At 42.1% G+C, this 22017-nt stretch overlaps 1 protein-coding gene and 1 long non-coding RNA gene across 6 annotated transcripts in view; one reads left to right on the top strand and one right to left on the bottom strand.

The window, feature by feature from the left end:
* LOC112550718 overlaps positions 1–13365 on the top strand; it is a 15956-nt gene extending 2591 nt beyond the window's left edge. Inside the window, exons 2-3 of the long non-coding RNA XR_003094691.1 lie at positions 5029–5127; positions 13190–13365. This is a non-coding gene — a long non-coding RNA (uncharacterized LOC112550718). The remainder of the gene's footprint in view (positions 1–5028; positions 5128–13189) is intronic.
* A 3440-nt stretch (positions 13366–16805) lies between these two features.
* The window catches only part of SH3YL1 (SH3 and SYLF domain containing 1), a 108512-nt gene continuing 103300 nt past the window's right edge, over positions 16806–22017 (bottom strand). For 3 of the 5 annotated variants that reach the window (XM_006026308.3, XM_025207208.1, XM_025207209.1), the window contains one exon: positions 16806–19227. In XM_006026308.3, coding sequence (XP_006026370.1) covers positions 19028–19227 — 200 coding nt within the window. In that variant the 3' untranslated portion in view covers positions 16806–19027. Of the gene's footprint in view, positions 19228–19444; positions 19655–22017 lie in introns of all 5 variants that reach the window. The other 2 variants (XM_006026307.2, XM_025207207.1) reach the window with 1 other exon arrangement.

Here is a 22017-nt window from a genome sequence, read left to right as displayed (position 1 = left end):
TAAGGCTGAGTACAGGGGGAGAATGACGTCCCGGGATTTGCTTGAGAAGCATCTATGGATGCAAGCCAGCGTTTTGGTCGCTTTACTAGCCGCCGCATTGCACTGCAGGCTCATGTTCGTCTGGTGGTCAATGATGACCCCTAAGTCTCTTTCTTCCATAGTGCTAGTCAACATAGCACTGCCGAGCCTATAAGGATGCTGCGGGTTTTTCTTCCCAAGGTGGAGAACCTTGCATTTATCAGCGCTGAACACCATCAGATTCTTGTCCGCCCACTTGCTGAGACTGTCCAGGTCAGCCTGGATCACTCGCCTGTCTTCTGGTGTGGATGCTTTGCCCCAAAGTTTGGTGTCATCGGCGAACTTGGCCAGTCCGCTTCTGACTCCAGTGTCCACATCATTAATGAAGATGTTGAACAGTATGGGTCCAAGGACAGAGCCTTGGGGGACCCCACTGGTCACAGGACACCACGATGAGTGACTTCCATCGATTACTACCCTCTGGGTCTGACCCCGGAGCCAATTTTCCAGCCAGTGGATTGTGGAGGACCCAAGGCGACAATTGGCCAGTTTCTCCAAGAGGTGATCATGGGACACCAGATCGAAGGCTTTTTTGAAGTCAAGATATATGACATCAATCTCTTCTCCCTTGTCCAGGTGATAGGTCACCTGGTCGTAGAAGGAAATGAGATTGGTCAAGCAAGACCTACCGGGAACAAACCGGTGCTGGCTATCCCTTAAGATGTTGACGTCGGCCAGTCCATTAAGGATGGCCTCTTTAATAAACTTTTCTAAGATCTGTGAACAACAACAACTTGCAACCTTTACTTCAAACTGAGGGGGATAACAGAAGTTATCATGTAATTTGGTATTTTATAAGCTGCAAAGGACTGACAATGAGATGGCAATCTAGAAAGACAAAGACCATAATACTCAACACTATTTGACACTTCTCTTTTCATGTCACAGAAGTATTCTTCACAGGATGAGATGACCCTTAATAAACAAAAATGAATTTTCTTTGCATTTATTATCACAGTTGAAAAGTCTTTCAGGTTATGAATGTGGCAGAAATGCCACCGTCTGTGTCCCTCTCCAGAAATCTGTCTCTGCCAGCGTGAGAGGCTGGTGTTGAATTCCTCAGGGAGGGGGATCTTCCTCCCTGCCTACATGACAAAAGCCTGGTGCCTCGGATGTGGATTCTCTGGTCACCTGGGGAGGGGGAGGGAAAAGCCCTGCTCACTGGCCCAGGTGACCCATGATGCTTTTTAAATTGGTTGGCTAGTGGCCAGCACTGGCAGCTTCAATTGGACCGGGCTGCTGAGGTCAGAAAGGCTATTTAAAGGCCCGGTCCAGGAAGAAGGCAGCGATTAGCCATGCGGTCATTGAGGTGAATCTGAAACTGGGAGAGGAGCTTCACCATCTGAAACAGGCTCTCTCCTCATAACCGCTTGCTCAAAGAGTGACCTGCCTCCAGAGGAAAACTCCAACCACCTCTGGATGATGCGTGTGAGTAAGCTACTCGAGATCCGACTAAATATTTATCTTATAGTAACTCAGATGTGTGATTAAAAGGCTACCTCAGCCATACTGGTTTGCTCTATGGGATCCCTCTGATATTCCTATGATACTGCTCTACCTTTTACCCTGTTTTCACCCTACCCCCTGTAATCAATAAAGTTCTCCTTTGTGGCCGGTGTGGGAGACTTATTGAGGGGTGGGTCTAAATTATGCCGAGGAGGCCCCTTAGGTCTGTGGACTAAGGGAGACTTTCCTATTAAGCCCCTGACTTGGGAAAGTGCCCCAAGTGCCTGTATTGGGTCTAGTACCAAGTGGACGATCAGGCCTGTGTCTTCCAAGGTGCGCAGAGCTAGAACTGAGTCCAGAGCCTTGGATGGTGGCAGTGGGAACCCCAGGCTAGCGGGTGTGCTCCAGGGAAGGGGTCGGCCGGACGTGAGGCACGCCAGGGAGCCACTCGGAGCCTGGAAGGTGGTCGGGCACAGTGAGGTGGGTGGCTCAAGGCAGAAGTGCCCCCTACTGGCCCACCACAATGAAAGCTACTCAGATGCTACATCAGACTAAAAACTACCTTCTGAAAACTTGTCTGACTGTCATTTAACAGACCCTTTACCTAGAAAAGTGGAGAGAAGCAAAGGAAACAGTAACCTTGACCGAGCTTTTTCTTCCCCATTTTTGGTAAAAACAGATTCATTTTTTCTCAGAAGGCTGCTGCAGCAGCACAAGAATTTGTACACAGATTTTCAGATATTTATCTGCATGAAGTAATTAACAAGAATAAAAATCAGGCTAGATAGCTTTAAGCATAGATACAATAGATAGAACTGATTCTTTGGTGATGCAGGTTGCTATTCTAGAAAATAACTAACACACAATATGGTGGTTATGCTGACAGTGTCTAGGCTTGGGGTAAGAAAAAAATAAATATCTTGTTTTCTATTAATATGAAATACTGGAAAGGTAATTTAGAGCATTAGACTGGAGAGTTTGCTGGCTATGAAGAAATATTCAAATAGACTTAGTTCCTAATATTATGTAAACATTAGTAATGATACATAGTGTAACTTGAGAAGCATCCTAGCTCCTGCTAAAGTCAACATCAGAATTCACAGATTTCAATGTTTTAACAATAAAAGATATAGGGTCTGATGTAAAGCCTGCTGAAGTCATTGAAAAAATCCTGTTGATTTTAGTGGTACTGGATGAGGCCCAAGCTATTTTAATTTTGCTACAAGGAAAGATATAGAACATTTGAAAAGAATTAAATCAGATATGCAAAAGAAATGACCCAAGACATATCAGATACAATTTGGGGCTGCTAAAACTTAAGGCATTTTGTCCATGTACATGCTTGTCTGAATCTGATGGCTGACAAGAACCAATTAGAATGGGAGTGATTTGAGTTTCTGGCTGAAATGTGGCCTTAATTTAGAAACTGAATATGATGGAAAGAAATTAGAAACACTAAAATACAAAGGACATACCAAAGGCTGAGTGCAACTGATAGTCTGAGACAAAATTCACAATGTAATTGACAAGTCTATTTTTCATAGAAAATGGAGTCTATGGGGAAAGTATAGCTAGAACAAATTAAAGTAATCCTTTAACAGACTGCATCTCCACTTAAGGAAGGAAAAGAATATTATTTAATATGTATAGGGAGACTAGGGACTAATTAAACAGGACGCTGCACTCACATACAGTAACTAGCAGTTTCACTCCTAAAGAACTTATTTTTAAGTGGAGCTGTGCAAAGATAGTACATGCTGACTCTCTGCCATTCTTAGCCACTTAGAAAAGCTAATCATAGATAATTTTACTTAGTACTTAAGTTGTGTGTGATAGCAAAATATCATAAACCTAAACTAGGCTCACATCACAGAAGTGGGTGATGCCACCCTCACGTCCAGCAATGGGGAACTTCTCTGCTGTGGATTCTCAGTTCTTCAGTCAGGACTGCCATTGAAACCAATTCCTTTTTGCTGCATGCTAAATGTTTGCAATTTTCACTTACTGCCTTTTACAGTTATTGCATGCATTTGTATTTGAATGAATTGAATTACCAGCTTGAAGATTGCAAAGCATGCACCTGTGGGCTGGAATTACCCTGATCTTTTTCATTTACACACCGGTTCTAGCTTCTAGATATTTTGAAGTCTGCTCTCACTATTGCTCTTCCTGTCACAGATGTTATTAGGGAGGAACACCACTGAAATCCTTGAAGTTATACTGGATTTACACCTGTGCCTCTAAGTAAGGTTTGTCCGTTGTTGCAGAGCACTTAGGTGCCCTGCTCCTAAAGAGGGGAAACTGCTAGGGAAACAGCCCTAACAGTGAGTGATGAGCCCAGCTGCTGGTTGCCAGGGCAACCAGAGGAGGTCAGCTGACCAGAAGGGGCAGGGCCTGCTCTCTTATAAAGCCCAGGGGCTGAGGCCAAGCTAGCAGTTCCCTGCCAGTGGCCAAGGGGGAAGGAGCTCCCTCAGGGAAGTGAGGGGAAGCCTGACTGAAGGAGTGGCGTCTGACACAGCTGAGGGATGGAGTATTCCCCAGTAGGCTGGAATGTTGTTATAGCCGGGCAGCTTCCACTTAAGTTATAGCCGAGGGGCTTGCATTTTGTTTGCTGTTTGTCACCGGTGGTTTGGGTGAGGCTATTAGGGGTTGGAGGAGGCCTCATAGGGAACCCACAGCATTGTGGGGACCCCAGCGCCAGCAAGGGCGCAGCATTCGGGGTTCACTGACCCCAGCTCCAGAGAGGGGGGCAGTTGAGAAGCCCCAGAGAGGGGACACTGATGAGAAGCCCCAGTGTGGGTGGGGTGAGCCCCAGAGAGGGGGGCAGCGAGAAGCCCCAGAGAGGGGGCATTGGCGAGCAGCTCCAGTGTGGGTATGGTGAGCCCCAGAGGAAGGGGACAGCACTTTTGAGAAACCCCAGAGGAAGGGGGCAGAGCCAGACAGGGCAGTGCAGGGCCCAGAGAGGACAAGAGGGCCATATTATAACAAGGCCGTGACCGAACAACGTCCATTCCATTTGCAAGACTTGGGGCGTAGTAAAGGGGTGGTTGGAGCCACGCATAGCCCATAAGGCTAGGGTGCCCCTGAAGCACCCATTGCAAAGCGGGACCCATGAGGGGTCCGGGAAACCATGGGATCCGAGTGTCCAGCAAGACGTGACCAAGAGGGTGTAAAAGGCAGCATCCCAAATATATTTTGTCATCAAAGACGTGGTGGGCAAGAGTTGAGGGTGTCCATTGGGCCAACTTGGCACGGGAAGGGGGCCTTGGGGAGATCATGGCCATCCTCCAGGACCCCGCCTTGTGACATTCATCAATGCTTCATTTTTTTGAACTACATACATCATTTACTGAAAATAATTGCAGTTTTAAGATTCATCTGTTGTAAATAAAATCGAGGCCAAGTATTTACACAAAATAATTGAAACCTTGTCTGAAGAGTAAAACAGATTTAAGTTGTTTGTTCAAATTATACACAAAACACTAAGAGAGGTCTGTTTTACAGGTTTTTTTTCTAACTCAGCTAAGACCAAGGATCAACAAACATCCCAAGAAAGGACTCTCCTAGGCATTTCCAGGCTCAAATTTATCCAAGAGGCATTATGTAAGTTTGCATCCTCCACACCAAGATGACTTTCTAAGTAACATTTTTGCCATGGTTTTCCAAAATAGGTGTTTAAAAGTAAGCTCTCATCTTCCTGTTTATGCGCCATAAATGTAGATGGTCTAATTTTTAACAGTGCCAAGGACATATGACTCTCTTTTATGTCAGCATGAGTTGCTGGAAGATCTCTTTGAAAAGTAAGTACCACATTGGCTTTGTAGCTTACTGTTGGGCATAAGATCATAAGAATTGTCATACTGTGTCAGAACAATGAATGCTGTAGCCCAATATCCTGTCTCTGACAGTGGCAGAAATGCATGCATTAGAGCAGTGGTTCTGAACCGGGGGTACATGTACCCCTAGGGGGTAAATGAAGCCTCATCAGGGGCTATGTGAGAGATATTTCATACATTGTCTAACACAGGTCAAAGGGCCTAAAAAAATTAATTTCCCATTGAAAGGGGGTACATGAAGTCTCACTCTGAGACCCAGGGGTACTTCGACTGAAAAAGGTTCAAAACCGCTGCGTTAGAGATAAAACATTGAATCAGATATATCAAGAGTGTTCTATCCTCTATTCATTACTGTTGCTGGTATCCACCATTATTGGTCTGAAGATGCTAGAGGAAACATCTCTAACCATTCTTTTCAACAGCCATTAATTGATCTATTTTCCATGAATTTGTCTAGTCTCATTTTGAACCTGGCCATGCTGTCTGCCACTACAAAAGACAATGAATTTGAGAAATTAACTACTTATTGCACAAAAAAAGTATTTGTTAGGTGTAAACCTGTCCTCTACTAATTTCAATGGGTGCTGCCTCATTCTAGTATTCTGGGACTTGGTAAATAATAGTTTCATGTTCACTTTGTCCACACCTTTGATTTTATAGACCTCTATCATAGTTTCATAGTTTTAGGGTTGGAAGGGACCTAATAGATCTTCTAGCCCGACCCCCCGCCAGGGCGGGAGAACAACAAAAGAACCCTAAAAACAAAAAACGGGACTCAAATGAGTCCAGCCAGATAGGTATCCAGCCTCTTCTTAAAGATCCCAGAGGAGATGCTCTGGTTTCTCTTGGTCTAAAAAAAACCAGATTTTGATATTTTAAGCAATGATAAATCTAATTCAGGCTCTGAATTTTACTGATAAAAAAATGAATTCTTTTCCCTCCTAAAACTGGATAGTCATTAAAAACACTAATGAATATTTAATTCCTGAAATTTCTCTTTGAGTTTACTGTAAAAAAAGTGTAGAAGACAAGTTCTCAGGGAAATCATTTAAAAAAGACAAATTGAGTACATAAAGTACATATATATTAATTTATATCTCTCACAGCTTTTACCTTATTTTTTTCATTTCCTTCACCGCTGAATTTACCTTTTTCCCTTTGGATACACCAGCCAGTAGAAAAAAATCTTGTTCAAGGTGTCAGATGAAAGCAACTTGTATTCAGTGCTTTTAATTTCCTCTTATTAAATGCCCATAATATATAGTAAATTTAACTTCAATCCAGCATCTCTCTGGCTGCAGCCACCTACTTCTGTTCACACATTTCCCGTATCACCAGCGCTCTATACCTGTAAGCTTCTGTGAGTTTTATCCATCCTTGTCCACATTCATGAAAGCTCAATGCAAATTATGCATCGCACCGTGATGAGAAAGATTGATTTTTCTTCTTGGCTTGAAATCCATGTTTCTAGATTTCCCTGTGGTAGTCAGTGAGCACAGATTTGGGAGCAGATTTGGAAAACTAAGTTGTAGGGTTTCGTTTTTGGAACTGGGAAGCACATGCACATGTTGTCCAAAATGATACATGTAGATACTGAGGAGGAAAAGGAATACTCAACTTTTATGAATGACGGGAGATTTGAGTAAATAGAAGAAAAACATCTAGAGGGCCAGTGGTATGCCTTCTGAAATCAATGGAGCAAACCAAATTACACTGACTGAGGGTTTGACTCAGTGTTTATATCTAATTTGATAACACCTGACATAAGTTGTTATGTAGTATTAAAATGGGTGACACAATGCACACACGAAATCTAGCCCTGATTTTATTTCTACTTGGAGCTTGAAACGTAATGAACATTTTGGAGTCCACTCCCAGGAAGCTAAAAATAGTTCAATTCTGTGATTTTGGTGTAAAGTTGCACGTAGGAAAACTTCTACAAGTTCCCTTGACAACATATGAGAGAAGCATCCCAGGACACAAAGACTGTAGGGTGCTAAAGCAGTGAATTACTAAATATTGATTCAATTCAAAAGCTTTTAATCTTCAGATGACCATTTGTCAAAGGTTTTGGCTATTAATGTATTGTTCTACAGAGAGGAAGAGAAGATGGGGTGTGAAGGGATGAGGTGACTCAAAATATAGACCATGAACCCCTTCCAGCAGAATGAAGTCAAAGGTTCAACCCAACCATGATGGATATAATTCACAAGCTGGAGAGTTTGGAATGGATGTGAAATAGGGCATCAGAACCCAGACAGAGCAAAAAGTTAAGAGAAAACAAGGAAAGAGATTATCCTTTCTTCAATTCACCATGCATCTGTGGACTCCCTGGGGATGGCCTTTTACTCTATGCCTTCATTCACATGGCCTATTATGTAGGGTTCCTACTCTGGTCATAGTTGAGTGTCCGTTAATAACTCTAGCTTGTTGCAAAACACACGGAGAACCTTAAAGACTTCTGTCTGTCTCTCCATCTTTCCTTTAACTTGAAGCTTCACAGACGAGAGGCTTTCCCCTCATGAATGTCTGAAAACCCTCCATGTTGCTGGGTTCTTGGTTGTAGCCGTGCTGGTCTAACAACATAGACAGGCAAAGTTGTTTGGGTAGATGTGATCTTTTTTATTAGACCAACTAATTTGATTTAGACAACAAAGTTGGTCTAATAAAAGAGATCACATCTACCCAAAGCACCTTGCCTGGAAACCCTCTAGCACCCTGTGGGAACTTTCACTACCACCCTGGTAATCAGGGTTTCCCTTAGGGTCAAGTGAAAGGGATGGGGACCTAAGCTCCATATTGCATGGGGCTCCACACAATGGGGAAAAAAAGCCTTGAAAATCCATTTTTTTAAAGAATCAGTACAATATTGTACATTTAATGATGTTGTTAAAATGCCAGGGTATGTGTAAGCACATATTATTATTTCATGAGTGTAGGTTGTAGCTGTGTTGGTTTCATAGTTTCATAGTTTTAGGGTCGGAAGGGACCTAATAGATCTTCTAGCCCGACCCCCCGCCAGGGCGGGAGAACAACCCAAAAACACAAACAAAACCACTCACCCTAAAAACAAAAACGGGACTCAAATGAGTCCAGCCAGGTAAGTATCCAGCCTCTTCTTAAAGATCCCCAGGGTAGGGGCCAGCACCACCTCCCTTGGAAGTTGGTTCCAGCTCCTAGCCGCCCTGACTGTGAAGTAGTTTTTTCGGATGTCCAATCTGTACCTCCTCTCCATCAACTTGTGCCCATTACTCCTTGTTATGCCAGCGGGGGCTAGGGGAAACAGCGTCTCCCCCAAACCCTTCTGGTTCCCCCTAGTGAGTTTATAGACAGTCACCAGGTCCCCCCTCAGCCTTCTCTTGTGGAGGCTGAATAGGTTCAGGTCCCGCAGTCTCTCACTGTAGGGTCTGCCCTGTTGTCCCCGGATCATGCGGGTGGCCCTCCTCTGGACCCTCTCCATGTTGTCCACATCCCTCCTGAAATGGGGCGCACAGAACTGGACACAATACTCCAGCTGCGGCCTGACCAGCGTCGCATAGAGGGGGAGGATCACCTCCCTGGCTCTACTCGAGATGCATCTGTGGATGCACGACAAGGTCCAGTTAGCCCTGCCAACCATGACCTCGCATTGTCGGCCCATGTTCATCTTGGAGTCAATAATGACACCAAGATCCCTTTCCGCCTCTGTGCTCTCATATCCCCCCTCAGCCTTCTCCTTTCCAAACTGAAGAATTCTAAACTTTTTGGATTCTCCTGGTATGGCAATTGATCAGTTTAGTTGCCTTTCTTTGTACCTTTTCCAATTCTACAACACCCTTTTTGAGATTCAGATATCAGAACTGTACAGTGTATTCAAGATGTGGGTGCACCATGGATTTGTAGTGGCTTGATGATGTTCTCCATTTTGTTTTCAATTCCATTCTTAATGATTTTCAACATTTCATTGGCTTTTTTATTGCTGCCACACACTAGGGTGCCACTTGTAGAGAACAGTGTATAGTGATCAAAGTGGGGCAGGAGGGAGTGCAGCTGCACCATAGCACCCTCTCTGGATTTGTCCCTTGTTCTGTACAATCTACTACATGTGAATGCTTAACCTGGAAACTCTGCTCACTCACCGTCCCATCTCCACCTTCTTACACCAGGGAAAAATAGATTCATAGATGTTAGGGTCGGAAGGGACCTCAATAGATCATCGGGTCCGACCCCCTGCATAGGCAGGAAAGAGTGCTGGGTCTAGATGACCCCAGCTAGATGCATATCCAACCTCCTCTTGAAGACCCCCAGGGTACGGGAGAGCACCAGTTCCCTTGGGAGCCCATTCCAGACCTTGGCCACTCGAACTGTGAAGAAGTTCCTCCTAATGTCCAATCTAAATCTGCTCTCTGCTAGCTTGTGGCCATTATTTCTTGTAACCCCCGGGGGCGCCTTGGTGAATAAATACTCACCAATTCCCTTCTGTGCCCCCGTGATGAACTTATAGGCAGCCACAAGGTCGCCTCTCAACCTTCTCTTGCGGAGGCTGAAAAGGTCCAGTTTCTCTAGTCTCTCATCGTAGGGCTTGGTCTGCAGGCCCTTAACCATACGAGTGGCCCTTCTCTGGACCCTCTCCAGGTTATCCGCATCCCTCTTGAATTGCGGTGCCCAGAATTGCACGCAGCACTCCAACTGCGGTCTGACCAGCGCCCGATAGAGGGGAAGTATCACCTCCTTGGACCTATTCGTCATGCATCTGCTGATGCACGATAAAGTGCAATAGTCCAAGAAGTGAAGGACAGATTAAGTTGGATTTAGCAAGCCCTCATTTAAATCACAGATTAAAAATAATATTAAATAGTTATTTAATAATTGTATTAAAAATAATACAAAAATAATTGAGAGAGAGAGTTTTAGTAATCTTTAGTATGACAGAATATTTGGCCAGAAAACATTTGGAACTATTGCAAAGAGCAGACATTCTTTAGCCGTACAAATCAAAACCTGCTCATACAGAAAAGATTAATGATCAACAAGGTTTTGGAATAATGAAAGGCCAAAATTAGATCAAAAGTCCCTACAATCATATTGTAACCTCTCCAATACCACAAGATAGTGCATATTCATCTTCTTTTTCTTTTCTTCCATTTCTATTTCCCTTCTTGCTGTTTCCCATTCCTTCACATACACTCTAAAAGCTTCCTGTGTATCCTCATTTGAGAAACATTCGTCTAAAGGATGGTTCTTGCAAAAATGAAGAGGCAACAGTAGATAATTAGTGCAAATCTTCAAACATTGAAATAAGTTATTTGAAGTTTTAGTCCCGAAGGTTAAAGAACAGACTGGCTTGGCTTGGTTCAAGGAGACTGAGATGACACAGGGCTTGAAGTGAGATAAGACAGCACTCCGAAGTTAGAGGGAAGGAGATACATTCTCAGTCAAAGAACTGAAAAGTGTGGAACTATCTGCTAAGGTTCTCGTGAGGATATGGGTGACCACCAGGTTAACAAGACATTTTCATAAGCCTTGTGCTGCCTTTAAAAATGTTTCTCTGAAAAACCGTTCTGTTGAATACATTATGCTGTCCTTACTGAAGGCATTCTCCTTTTGATAGGAAAGAACTTCAGAGCTGCTAAGCAGATAGTATATTTAGGGTATTTCAACCAAAGTAAAAGGTCTAGAGGGAGAGAGTCATGTGATTCTGTCCCAAGAATGGTGATGGAGGCTTGAAAATCCGCATGGTATGGTCTCCAGGAGAACAGGATGAGATCAGAGGTTTTCTCAGGGCAGCTAACTGTGATAATCAAGGCTAATCAAACTTTTTCTTCTTCCTTTGAACCTTTATCTATATTTCATTCTGGTAATGATATTTTTTTTGAAAGCACTTAGCTAAACAAAGCTCAAGATGACAAGGTTTCAGTGGGGTAATGAAGGGTCACAGGGTCATCAGTTTTGCTTGCCACAGTATCTTGTCTATTCACTCAAAGCATGGCTGTTAGGAGGAGCTACTCTAGGTCACGCTAAAAATAAGCAAAGCACGTGCCTGCCTTTCACCTCTTTTTGCCAACAGGATGAGGCTGACTGAACAAGCCATTATATGATACTTCATAGGGTTAGGAACAGAAGGGACCTTTAGTCTAGGTATCTTCTAGTCTGATCTCCTGCATTTGAAAAATAAATTTCACCCATGAAGAATTTCAGACTTCAGGAGGTTGAAGTGTTTGACAAGGACACAGAACAGGAAAGGCTAATGCTTACAAATGCCGGAGAGCCTCCATTGCAATTAAGGATCATCTGGGCATATCTTCTCCAAACCACACCTCATGCTGTAGAAGATGGTAACATCTCTCCCCCTGTCTCCAGCTAGTTACCTGTCAATCTGACCTGGAGATTAGTATGGATGAGTTTACACAGTATAAATATGGATAATTATGCACTGAGGAAAAAAATTCCTTCCATATTACTGTAAGTGATTGGCTGAAGCCCTGTACCATGCAGTTTGATTATTTGAAGAAACCAGACAAGTCAGTCAATCTTTCTTTGGGTTCTGTAGAAGGAAAGAATAACACGTTCTTTTTAGCATGAGTGCTAAAATGAACTGTACAAGCAAGTTATTTGAGGATATTAAACACATAGCCCACAGTCCTTAATATTTTCCTTTGGTGGGTAGGTAGATCAGGGGTGGCCAACATGCATGTCTGGCACAATTGGCACAGGCACCCTCTGTGCGTGGCACAGTGCAGGTCCGTGAGGGGATGGGCAGCACAGTGGCTGATACTGCAGGAAGAAGAAAGAAGAGCAGCAAGTTGGGCAGGGAGCACAGGACAGGGAGCAGAAAGTGGAGAAACAGATTAGATTGGGGAAGGGGACCAAAGTGGCACTTGGGAAGGATTAAGGGCTACTTTCTATCACACCTGCCAAAAAAGTTTGGCCTTACCAGTTTAGTTGACATCTTGAATTCAGAAGTAATAGGCTGCATTCCACATCTTTCAATCCTAAACCAGATTCAAAGTCTGCATTTTGTGTTGCTTTCCAATCCACTCCACTGTGCTGTTCAAATAACTTCTGGGGAAAACATGAGAACAGGTTTTCCTTCGGTTTTGTCTTTTGGTGCTAGTGACAAGATCATATTTATGGGATACATCATATGACATCTTTTTCTGGATTACTTTATTGACAAACCAGTATCATCTTATATAGTATCTCACTGGTTTGCATTCTCATCATCCTGCTACTTTGAGATATATTCCTGTTACATGAGACTTTAAAAGACCTACAACGTATGTTGACATCCTCTGTAAGGATCCAATAATACATATGTACATACATATATCTATGTAAAGGAGTTTCAACTATTTGTAGCACTCGTTTACTGTATTTACTCGTATACCACACACAAAACTGGGTTGCATGTCTTAAGTGGGATTTTTCTTTACTGGAATAGAAACCTGGAGTATAAGAAGCAGGGAGACACTGCTGGAAGATGGCTGTCATCCTTTTCCTCTGCCAGTCTCAGGGAGTGAGAGGGTGGATACCTCAGGGTCAGAGTCGGTGTTAATCCTGTCATGGCCACAGCCCCAGCAGTCTCCTGACTGCAGTCAGCATTTAGGCATGACTGGAAAAATTTATTCTTCATTCTGCCTTCCCCAAGCAAGATGTGTGCATTGTTTGTGGGTGCACGGCATGCAAGAAACTATAGGTATTAAACATGGATTCTGCCTGCTGACTTCTGGCTTTGATTTCAGTATTTCATACCCCATATGAAAGTTCCCAAATATCTGAAGCTGTCAATTTGTTCCACTGGAATACAGCCAGATTTTATCTTGCTTACTTACATATGTTTCCTTTTACAGGCCTTGATCTTCATTCCTATTTGCTTGCTGGCCCTGTGGATTGCAATCTCATATTATATCTCATATCTCAGCTTATGCTGTACCCAAGAAGTCATCAGCGTATATGATGTTACTAACATATGCTTCATTTACCTGTATGACTTGGTCAGACTTCATCCTGTTCCCGATGGTCCTCTAACTTTACAGGCTAAATAGACATGATGAAAGAACAAATCCCTGACAGACAACTGTGTATTGTTTTGAGTTCTCCATTTCAGTATGGGTGGATGTTGTAGCTCTTTCTTATGCACTCTGTACTTCTAAGAATTTTTATTGACTTTTCACATTAAATTTTTTAAAAGTGCCTTTGTGCTACATAAAGCACAGATAGGCCTTTTGTGTACTTTTTCAGAATCCTTTGAGATCTTATTTTTAAAATCAGTATAAATGGTAATAAAACCCTGACAAGACAGATAGCAAGTCTCACCTGGACCAGACTTACAAATGCCATGTGAAAGAAGCAGAAGGGCCCTCTGTGTGAAGTGATCAGTTTGAAGGTACCAAAATAAAGGACACAGTCTCGGGCCATTCTGGTGACTGTGGGTGTGTTTACACATCACCCTACATTACCGTAGGGACGCGTTGTGTCACATGCATCTACACGCCACCGGCAGCTACTTCACTGTAGCTGTACCACACACTCCCCCCATTTTAGCATGCCACTATGGTGAAGTAGCAGCTAAAAATAACCATGCACCATGTGTATGGTGCAGTATGGGTGGTTACTCTCCCATATTTTGGTACTTCCAGAAGGATTTCCATGGCATAGTAACATCACCATAAGGCGACATATAGACACGCCCTGTAAGTAGCTGACAGTTTTTGTTTGCAAAAACTAGACTTGATTAGGCCATGATCTGTCACCAATTTCATGTCAAAAGTTCAGTTTTAGGGAATCCTTGGAGACATAGTTTTGAAATGTGGAGCATCCTGAAAAAACATCTAGGATGCTCAGTTGCTTTATTTGTATAGCATATATAGAAAAACAAAGTACTGTGATGTACTGTGATACTACATGAACATGCATTAGGTTCATAGGAAAGTACCTAGGTGTGGAAGTGACTTCCTGAGGACATCCAGTACAGCCCTCTGCTTAAGGCAGGATCATCCTTAACTAAACCATCTCAGTCTAACTTGCTCTTAAAAACTTGCAGGGATAGAGCGTCCACAACTTGTTTAGGTAGCCTATTCTAATGCTTGACCACCCTGTCAGAAAGGTCTTCTTAATCTCCAAACTAAATTTCCTCTGTGGCAGATTGAGTCCATTGTTCCTACGCATGTCTCCTACAGCTACAGAGAAAAGGCTATCTCCATCACCTTTACGAACACTCTGGCCATGTCCAGACATGCATGGACATTTGGTTCCCAGGGGACAACTAGCAGTGGGACACCTTGTGCTGCCACTAGTTGTCCCTGGGGAACACCTGTGCCACATGTGCTCTGGTGTGCACCAGGTTACCTTGGGGGTACCTTGAAAGAAAGTGAAATTCAAAATTATCCTGGGGTGTTTTTGGCACTCCAGCCAAAATGTTAACCCCTGGTCTACTGTACTCCCAGGTCCTTTCTGTGCAGTGCTGCAGCCTAGCCAGTCATTCCCAGCTATGTTTATGTATGCAATGATTCCATCCCAAGTGCAGGACTTGGCACTTGTCCTTGCTGAATGTCATGTGATTAATTGCAAACCACTTCTCCAGTCTGTCTAGGTCATTCTACCCTCCAGTGTGTCCATAACTCCAATAACTGCTAAGGCTCCCTCTCATCTGTGGAGGAAGATAACATAATATTGGTGGGCTGAAGCCCCCCTAACCTACCAACTGTTCCTGTGATATGTATCAGTGTAGGTGGAAAAGAACAGATTTGGAGATGCAGTAGGAAAAGTTTGGTTCTTACCTACCTATTTCTCCATTCTTGGCAGTGAGTCTTTAATTTTCTCTGCTGCATTTGCAGCTGGTGAGGGGGGCAATGAGGGGAGAGGGCAGATAAACACATACAAACTTCTGGAGCTAAGAGGTACTCTTTAATGTTTAAAAATATACCTGCGGCTTAATAACCGACCAACTTTATACTGCAGAGAATACAGTGAGCAAATATATTGTAGGAAGCTCTCATTTTTCCTTAACGAGTGTGTCAAAACAGCAGACTAGCCATATCACAGAAATGGAATTTCTAGATAAAGAAAAAAATATTCCTATTCTGTTGAGCAAGTCCATATACCTTGATTTTGAGATTTGCATAGAAGTAGTTACCTGAGAGGGATTAAGGAGCTTTAACAACTTCCTATTTCTCTGATGGTAAGTCTATTTGTTTTCTGAAAAGAAAGCCAAATATACAGAAAAAAAGCTAATAAGGTACCATAGCATGTATAATGCAGGCTTTACTTGATACTTGTATATCTAACTTGAAGTTAATACATTTAATGATGTAATGTAATATTAAATAGCTGACTTACAAGTCTATTCAGATAACACACATGACTTTCAGGCCCATTAAAATAGTAGCAATATCAATGAACAAGTCTTGGCATTTAGATAGTTGAGAGGTTTCATTCACTTTGGTTTTGCGGTTTTTTTGGTGGTTTGTGTTATCTTTATTATTCTCCATAAGAAACCTCTATAAGTAGAGAATTAGGAAGCTTTCTTAAATGGAATTGATGACTGATAAAGCAGTCCTATGAATGGCATATTTTGGAATAAATATTGAACTAAACATAAAGGGGGAAGAAGTCTGAATTTCAAAGTGTTTTTGCCTTTCTCTGTAGCAGGGATCACAGACTTCTTTGGATATCTTGAGTGTGTTTTAATAGTGGCAGGACACTAACAGCCCTTATCCCCCTGCTTGACCTGTGGCAGGTTGGGGCGTGCTTAGTATTTTTGATAGGGTTGATTGTGTGGTTTTGGCAATAGAAGAGACAAGCACTTGTATGGGAGGGTTTGGATGCAGTGAAACTGCCTGAGGCAGGGACTTGGACTGGGTAACTTCCTGAGATCTTTCCAGCCATATTTTTTCCGATTCTATCTGCTAGCTTTTACATTTTGGTGGGGGGGCAGCTTTGCAAGGACCTTTTGCAGCTCTGGGAACATAGAACACATCTTCACTGCTTCTGAGGTACTCTGGAGACTGCCACCAATAGTTTCTTGCCTGCACAACCACCAACCCCTACTGTGCTCACCACACCTGAAACTGGTTGTCCCACCACTACTCTCAAGTATGCCAGACAGATCTCTGAAGAACGCCCATGGGGAGCACCTCCAGTGTATGCTGATTGCCCTGCTTCTGGGGTTGGAGCATGCAGAGATGAGCCAGGTGCCGGGGGCTTTGTTTCCACCAGCAATCTTGGAAGTGCCCTGGTTGCACTGTGGAGAATTAGGTGGCTTTTTAGCAGAAGCAGCTGAACTATTTAAGCCCAGTTCAGGCTGCCCACCATACTTGCTACTGGGCACATCTACATGAGATGTTTATTGCATGTAGACTAATTAGCTTCAAAGTGAACATCTTGCATCTACACGTGTGGCCCTAATAGGCTGCAGGAAACTTACTCTGCAGTAAGGTAGTACTTGTCAATACAAGTACTACCCTGCTGCAGATATTTTTACTCCACAGCACCGCACATGTAGATGCCGATGCAACTGGTTGGAGCACAAGGGTGCTTCAGTGAGGGGACTAGCCCCACACTGGAGCACCTTCATGCCTCGGCCAGCCTGTTGAGCCATGTTGGAGCAGCAGCAGGATGGCAGGCTAAACCCCCAGAACCTTTGGCAGATGGGGCAGCTCCAGCCCAGCTCAATGCGCTGTGGTCCTGGGTGAACGTGCAAACATGGCACCTGGGAGCAATAAACATCAGCACAATGTGCTCCGGAGTTTATTGCTGCTCGCTAATAACACGTGTAGATGTGCCCTCAGAGTGCTAGCTTTCACCAGGACATACTCCTTCTGGCTCCTTGACTTGATTCTGATTCTGGCCCATCTTCTGCTTGTGTGAGAATTTGGTTTCATGCCTCACTTTTTACCACAGAATTTGCCCACCCCCATCCTGATAGTGTAAGATTGGATGCTATCTAGACAGTGTAAGATAAGCTAATGGTGTCAAATGCCCTAAAGCATAAAATAAACTGCCTCTGTTTTGGGAACTTCAAGTGAGACTGAGGACTGAGCATCAGGAGCTGCACTCATTTGGAGGAAAAAAATTAGTAACCTTTGGAGCTGTGATTGCTATAAAACAAAAATCCAAGGAGGGGAGAGAGTTTCTCTTTTTACCCCACTTAGTAAAGAAGCTCATTTGAAAAATCTTCTGAGAGAAACATTTGGCAGAGAAAAAAGAAGCAGAAATTCTGCCTTTTGAGTGCTGCACTCCAAGTTTATATTACAACCATGACTTGGTAGCTGGAAAGATCATGTTAGATTGTTAGATGGTATTCATAGAAATGCCAGGAAAAGCAAGAATATAACAAAGGACAACTTCAAAAGAAAGACCTAAAGAATAGTCTAAACATACTGTTTCTGAGTGACAGAGAACATCGCATGAGGAAGTTTAATCTCATTCTTTGATGTCAAAAGTGAGATAATGCTAATCTACCGGGGCCCACAGGACAAAAGATCCAAGTTCTATTTCAGTCTCTTCAACTAACTTGCTATATTATCTTGCATGTCAGAATCTCTCTGTAGGAAAATTTCCTGCATCTGCAAGATGGGAACAATATTGCTTACCTTCTATACATGAATGGTGGTTTAGAAGTACTAAGTATAATTACACATTTCTCACACATTTTCGGAGAAGGTTTCTTCTGTTCTGGCAGTTCTTTTATTACCTCCCCTCCCCCCATAATGTCTTTCTGGAATGTATACTACTATTATTATAATTACATTATATTACCTGAATGCATAAATATTATTATTCTAAAGGAGAGCAGGAGAATGTATAATTTTGAATTTTGCTTTCTTCCAAAGTACCAAGACAGAACACATTAGTAAAGGGAACACGAGTGAGAGAGAGGGAGATTTTTCTCAGTGGTTATTTCCAGACTATGAAATGAACTCCTTCAGGAGCTGAGACTGTTGTAAAGTCTCACCATCTTCCACTCCCCATGCGATGTGCACATTTTCACCCTAGCCTCCTGTTATATAAAATACATAGCAGAATATACATAATATTGAAGTAAAAACCAACTCTGCTAAAACAAATACTACAAAATACTTCTTCCTGTAAGGAAAGAACGGATCACTGGGCAGGCACTGGTAGCATCTTTTAATAAAAAACTGGAAAGTGCTCAGACATTATGATGAAGAGGGCTCTATAAGACCGTGTTTAGAAAATGCTAGAATTCTCTGTACTATAACTAAAAAAAAGATTGATAAAAACATTGTAAAAATGATTATACAGTTAACCAGCACAGCTGGAAATGAACATATTAGAGGATACAAAGGGAGTATTTTCCATCATATAATCAAACAAGCTTCCCTGAAATAAATGCCTGAGCATTTCCTGAGAACCTAGTAAATTACAATTACTTGATAGAGTTTATAGAATATTTATCACTGATTACAGAAACAAAACATTTGATAAAAATAAAATACTTATCAAAATTTTTTTCTAACATGTCTAGTTTGAATTTATAGTTTATAACTTATCTTTTCCATTTAAAAATCAATTCTATCAAAGGTTCTTGAAATTAGAAACAGAACAAAAATGTTATAGGAAAATTTGTTTAAAAAAAATACAAATTAATTGAAAACCAGGTCTGCACTGTCCAGTGTACATTTAAGAAAAGGAATTTAGAGGAAAAAAAGGCCATTGACTGTAGTTTAGTTGTGGTTTAAGGTAACATAATTGGCTGGGAAGATGCCAGTTTGTCCTTCTATAGTTCCTTCCCACCAGTCAAACTGTGAATCTGTTTTAGTTATGACAAGGATTTTGTCTCCAGCTTTGAATTTCAAGTCACCTGGTTGTTGTCCTTCAAATGAATAAAGGGCTGTTACTTCTATAGGATTACTCCAAGAGTTCCCTAAGACAGAAAGAAAGAAAGAAATGAAGTCTTTTAAAATGCATTTTAATAGTATGCCAAATTTAATGTATAGTTGATTTTCAAGTACAGTTTATTTAAATGGCAGGAAAAATATCAGATGTAATTTGTTAGTTACATACACACATCATACAATATAATAAAAATGACACAAACTGCAGATGCAATGAAGTACTTTTTTCCAAATATAGTCTCAAACCTGTCTCTCATGATAAATGTATTGCCAGTCTGAAATTAACACTGAAAAAATGCCAGTCTTCTTTTGGGGGTTGTTTTTGTTCCAGTTCAGTCAACAGCAGTACAATTAAGCAACCAATGCTGAAGAAAACACAAGCATTCTCTGAGAAATCACTGAACAGAGTAATTGGAGAGAGGCCCCTCAAGCTATCCAGCAGCATGCTCTTAAATTCTAAAAATCAAAGGAGAAAATGGTTGGATCATGACAAGGAAGTAATTCTCCACTCTTGACCTACTATCCCAACCCAAACACCTGGGCTAGGAACAGAAATTACACACAAACCAGTTTAAGTAATCAGTAACTGGTTTAAACCTGTAACAGAACAGATGTTTAGTGTACACAAATCAGTTTGAAAATGGCTGAAACCTGTTTGAGATAAGTCTGATACTACATTCAAACAGGTTGAACTGATTTGGGTCAAACCAGTTTATGCAATGTCTGTCCCAGACCCTTTGCTGGTTTAAGATAAGCCAGACTCCCCTAGCATCCTGGCATGCTCTCTGGACTGGGCAGGGCTCTCTGCTCCACAGCAGAGCTGCCCCCACCCTTTGCTTCCAGACTGCAGCTCCAGCAAGACTGCGGCCTGCTCCCTACCCCTCCGCTAAGCAGATATTCCCTCCCCTCCCCTCCGCCTTGCTGAGGAGGTGTCCGTGTATTAGCTAACAGACCACATGCTGGCAAGAGTCTGTGCTGAATCAACAGGTAGAATCAACAGGCAGAAGGTAATGTCCCTCTGTCATTTTCTTAACGGGGTGATAAACACTGAGTTAGGGGTGATAAACACTTATCAATTCCCTGCTGGGCTAATCAGAGCATCCTGCCAGGGCCTGGCCATGCCCCCCTCAGGTCACGGCTGTACAAGGGAAAAGAAGGCTGCTCTAGCATCCACTGGCTTCGAGCCTGACCCACTGCAGGCATGTGCTGGCATTTCTGGAATGTCTGGGTGGTTACAAAGTGATTTAGCCCAGCCAGGTTAGACTAACCTGCAAAGATTGAATCTATTCAGGCTCAGGCTTTTTGAATGTCTGTCCCTAGCCCAGATCAGCTCTGCTATGAGCAGAGCCAGAAACCTATCTGGCTAGGAGGCTAATTTCTTTGACTGGTATGCATCAAGTACATTTTTCAAGCCCTGTCATCAATCATATCCAAATAACCAACCACCCAAATAATGCATGGCTCTCATTAAGTTACTTCCTACCTACTGTGAAACTGTGATAATGATCCAGTCAAACCCATTGACAAAATAAGCCAAGAGTATGTGTAAAAATGTGCACAGGAGTTATTTTTTCTGTTAAGCAGAATCAGGTGAGGTGTCTACCTTCCTTTCTTTTATTTTTTCTCATAGGATTTAATAGTAGAATGATTTGCATCTAATAGAGTCTATTTAGAAATTAAAGGAATTAAGAACAGGAAGGTTAATACAACAACTTATTTTGGATATAATTAATATTATATGAACGCTGCCTGAAAGCCTTTGACACAACTAAAAGAAACTAAGTGTTGGAAAGGGTCCAGCTTTAAACTAAAATCAGAAAATGTAGCCAACAATATTACACAGGAAAAGTAAAATCAAGTAGGCTCTTTATCAATTGAAAATGATATTAGACAAAAGGAAGCACTAACAAGAAATATTCTATTCATTGTTGATACATTCTAAGTTATTTTACTATATCTCAAATTACTACTTTAATAAAACCATAGATAAACTGAATACAATATTTACTCAAATATAAGATGAGATTTTTCCCTCCCAATTGGCATGGGGAAAAAGCCCCTTGTCTTATAATCACATACAAGGAAATATTACTAAATACACTGTCTATCATTAAACTGCTGCCAAAAGCACCATCTGCTCAGCAATGGAAACCACCTATGAAGTTAATTATTAAATGCAGCCAACACTGAGCATAACTATAAAACAAATGGCCCACAATGGGCAAACATGCAGAGGGGAAATTTTTTTTTATTATGACAAAACTCCTGGAAACATTTATCCACTGTTACCCTACTCAATATTGGCATAATCTTATCCCACCTCTTCCTTGATAACACGCTTACAGATGCAATACACAAAGTCATGCTTATCCATTTAAAGTTCAGATCTCTACCACTTTACAAGTCTTCTACATTGCAGCTTGATGCCATTGGCTCTAATCCTCCCCCTTTTCGCATCCCCATAGTTTTTGTCAGTTGTGTTATTGCTTTAACATTTAAAAAGGTTCTCCCTTTCCCTCTCCTGTACTTTTCTGCCCCAGCCATCCTTTCCCCCTCTCCACTAAACCCAGAACACAGTAGCTCCAATGAGCTTTTCACTAAGCCATCTCTCTCCCCCTCTCTTTGTCTGCCTTTTTTCTTAGCTTCACAGCATATGATTTCTTTCATGTTTCAATTTGGTTCTCTTCTTCTTTCTCCTACTTTATCCTCACTCTTCCCCCTTCCTGTATCATTCTCTTGTCTCTCCCTTCTCTCTCCTCTGTCTCAAAGTCACTTGTCCCACTTACTTTTCCTTCTGTTCCCTCTCTTCGATATACAAA

The sequence above is a fragment of the Alligator sinensis genome, unplaced genomic scaffold, assembly GCF_000455745.1.
Source record: "Alligator sinensis unplaced genomic scaffold, ASM45574v1 scaffold244_2, whole genome shotgun sequence".
NCBI classification, from domain to species: domain Eukaryota; kingdom Metazoa; phylum Chordata; order Crocodylia; family Alligatoridae; genus Alligator; species Alligator sinensis.
The sequence above is the reverse complement of the archived record's forward strand: the minus strand, read 5'-3'. Positions and strand labels throughout refer to the sequence as shown.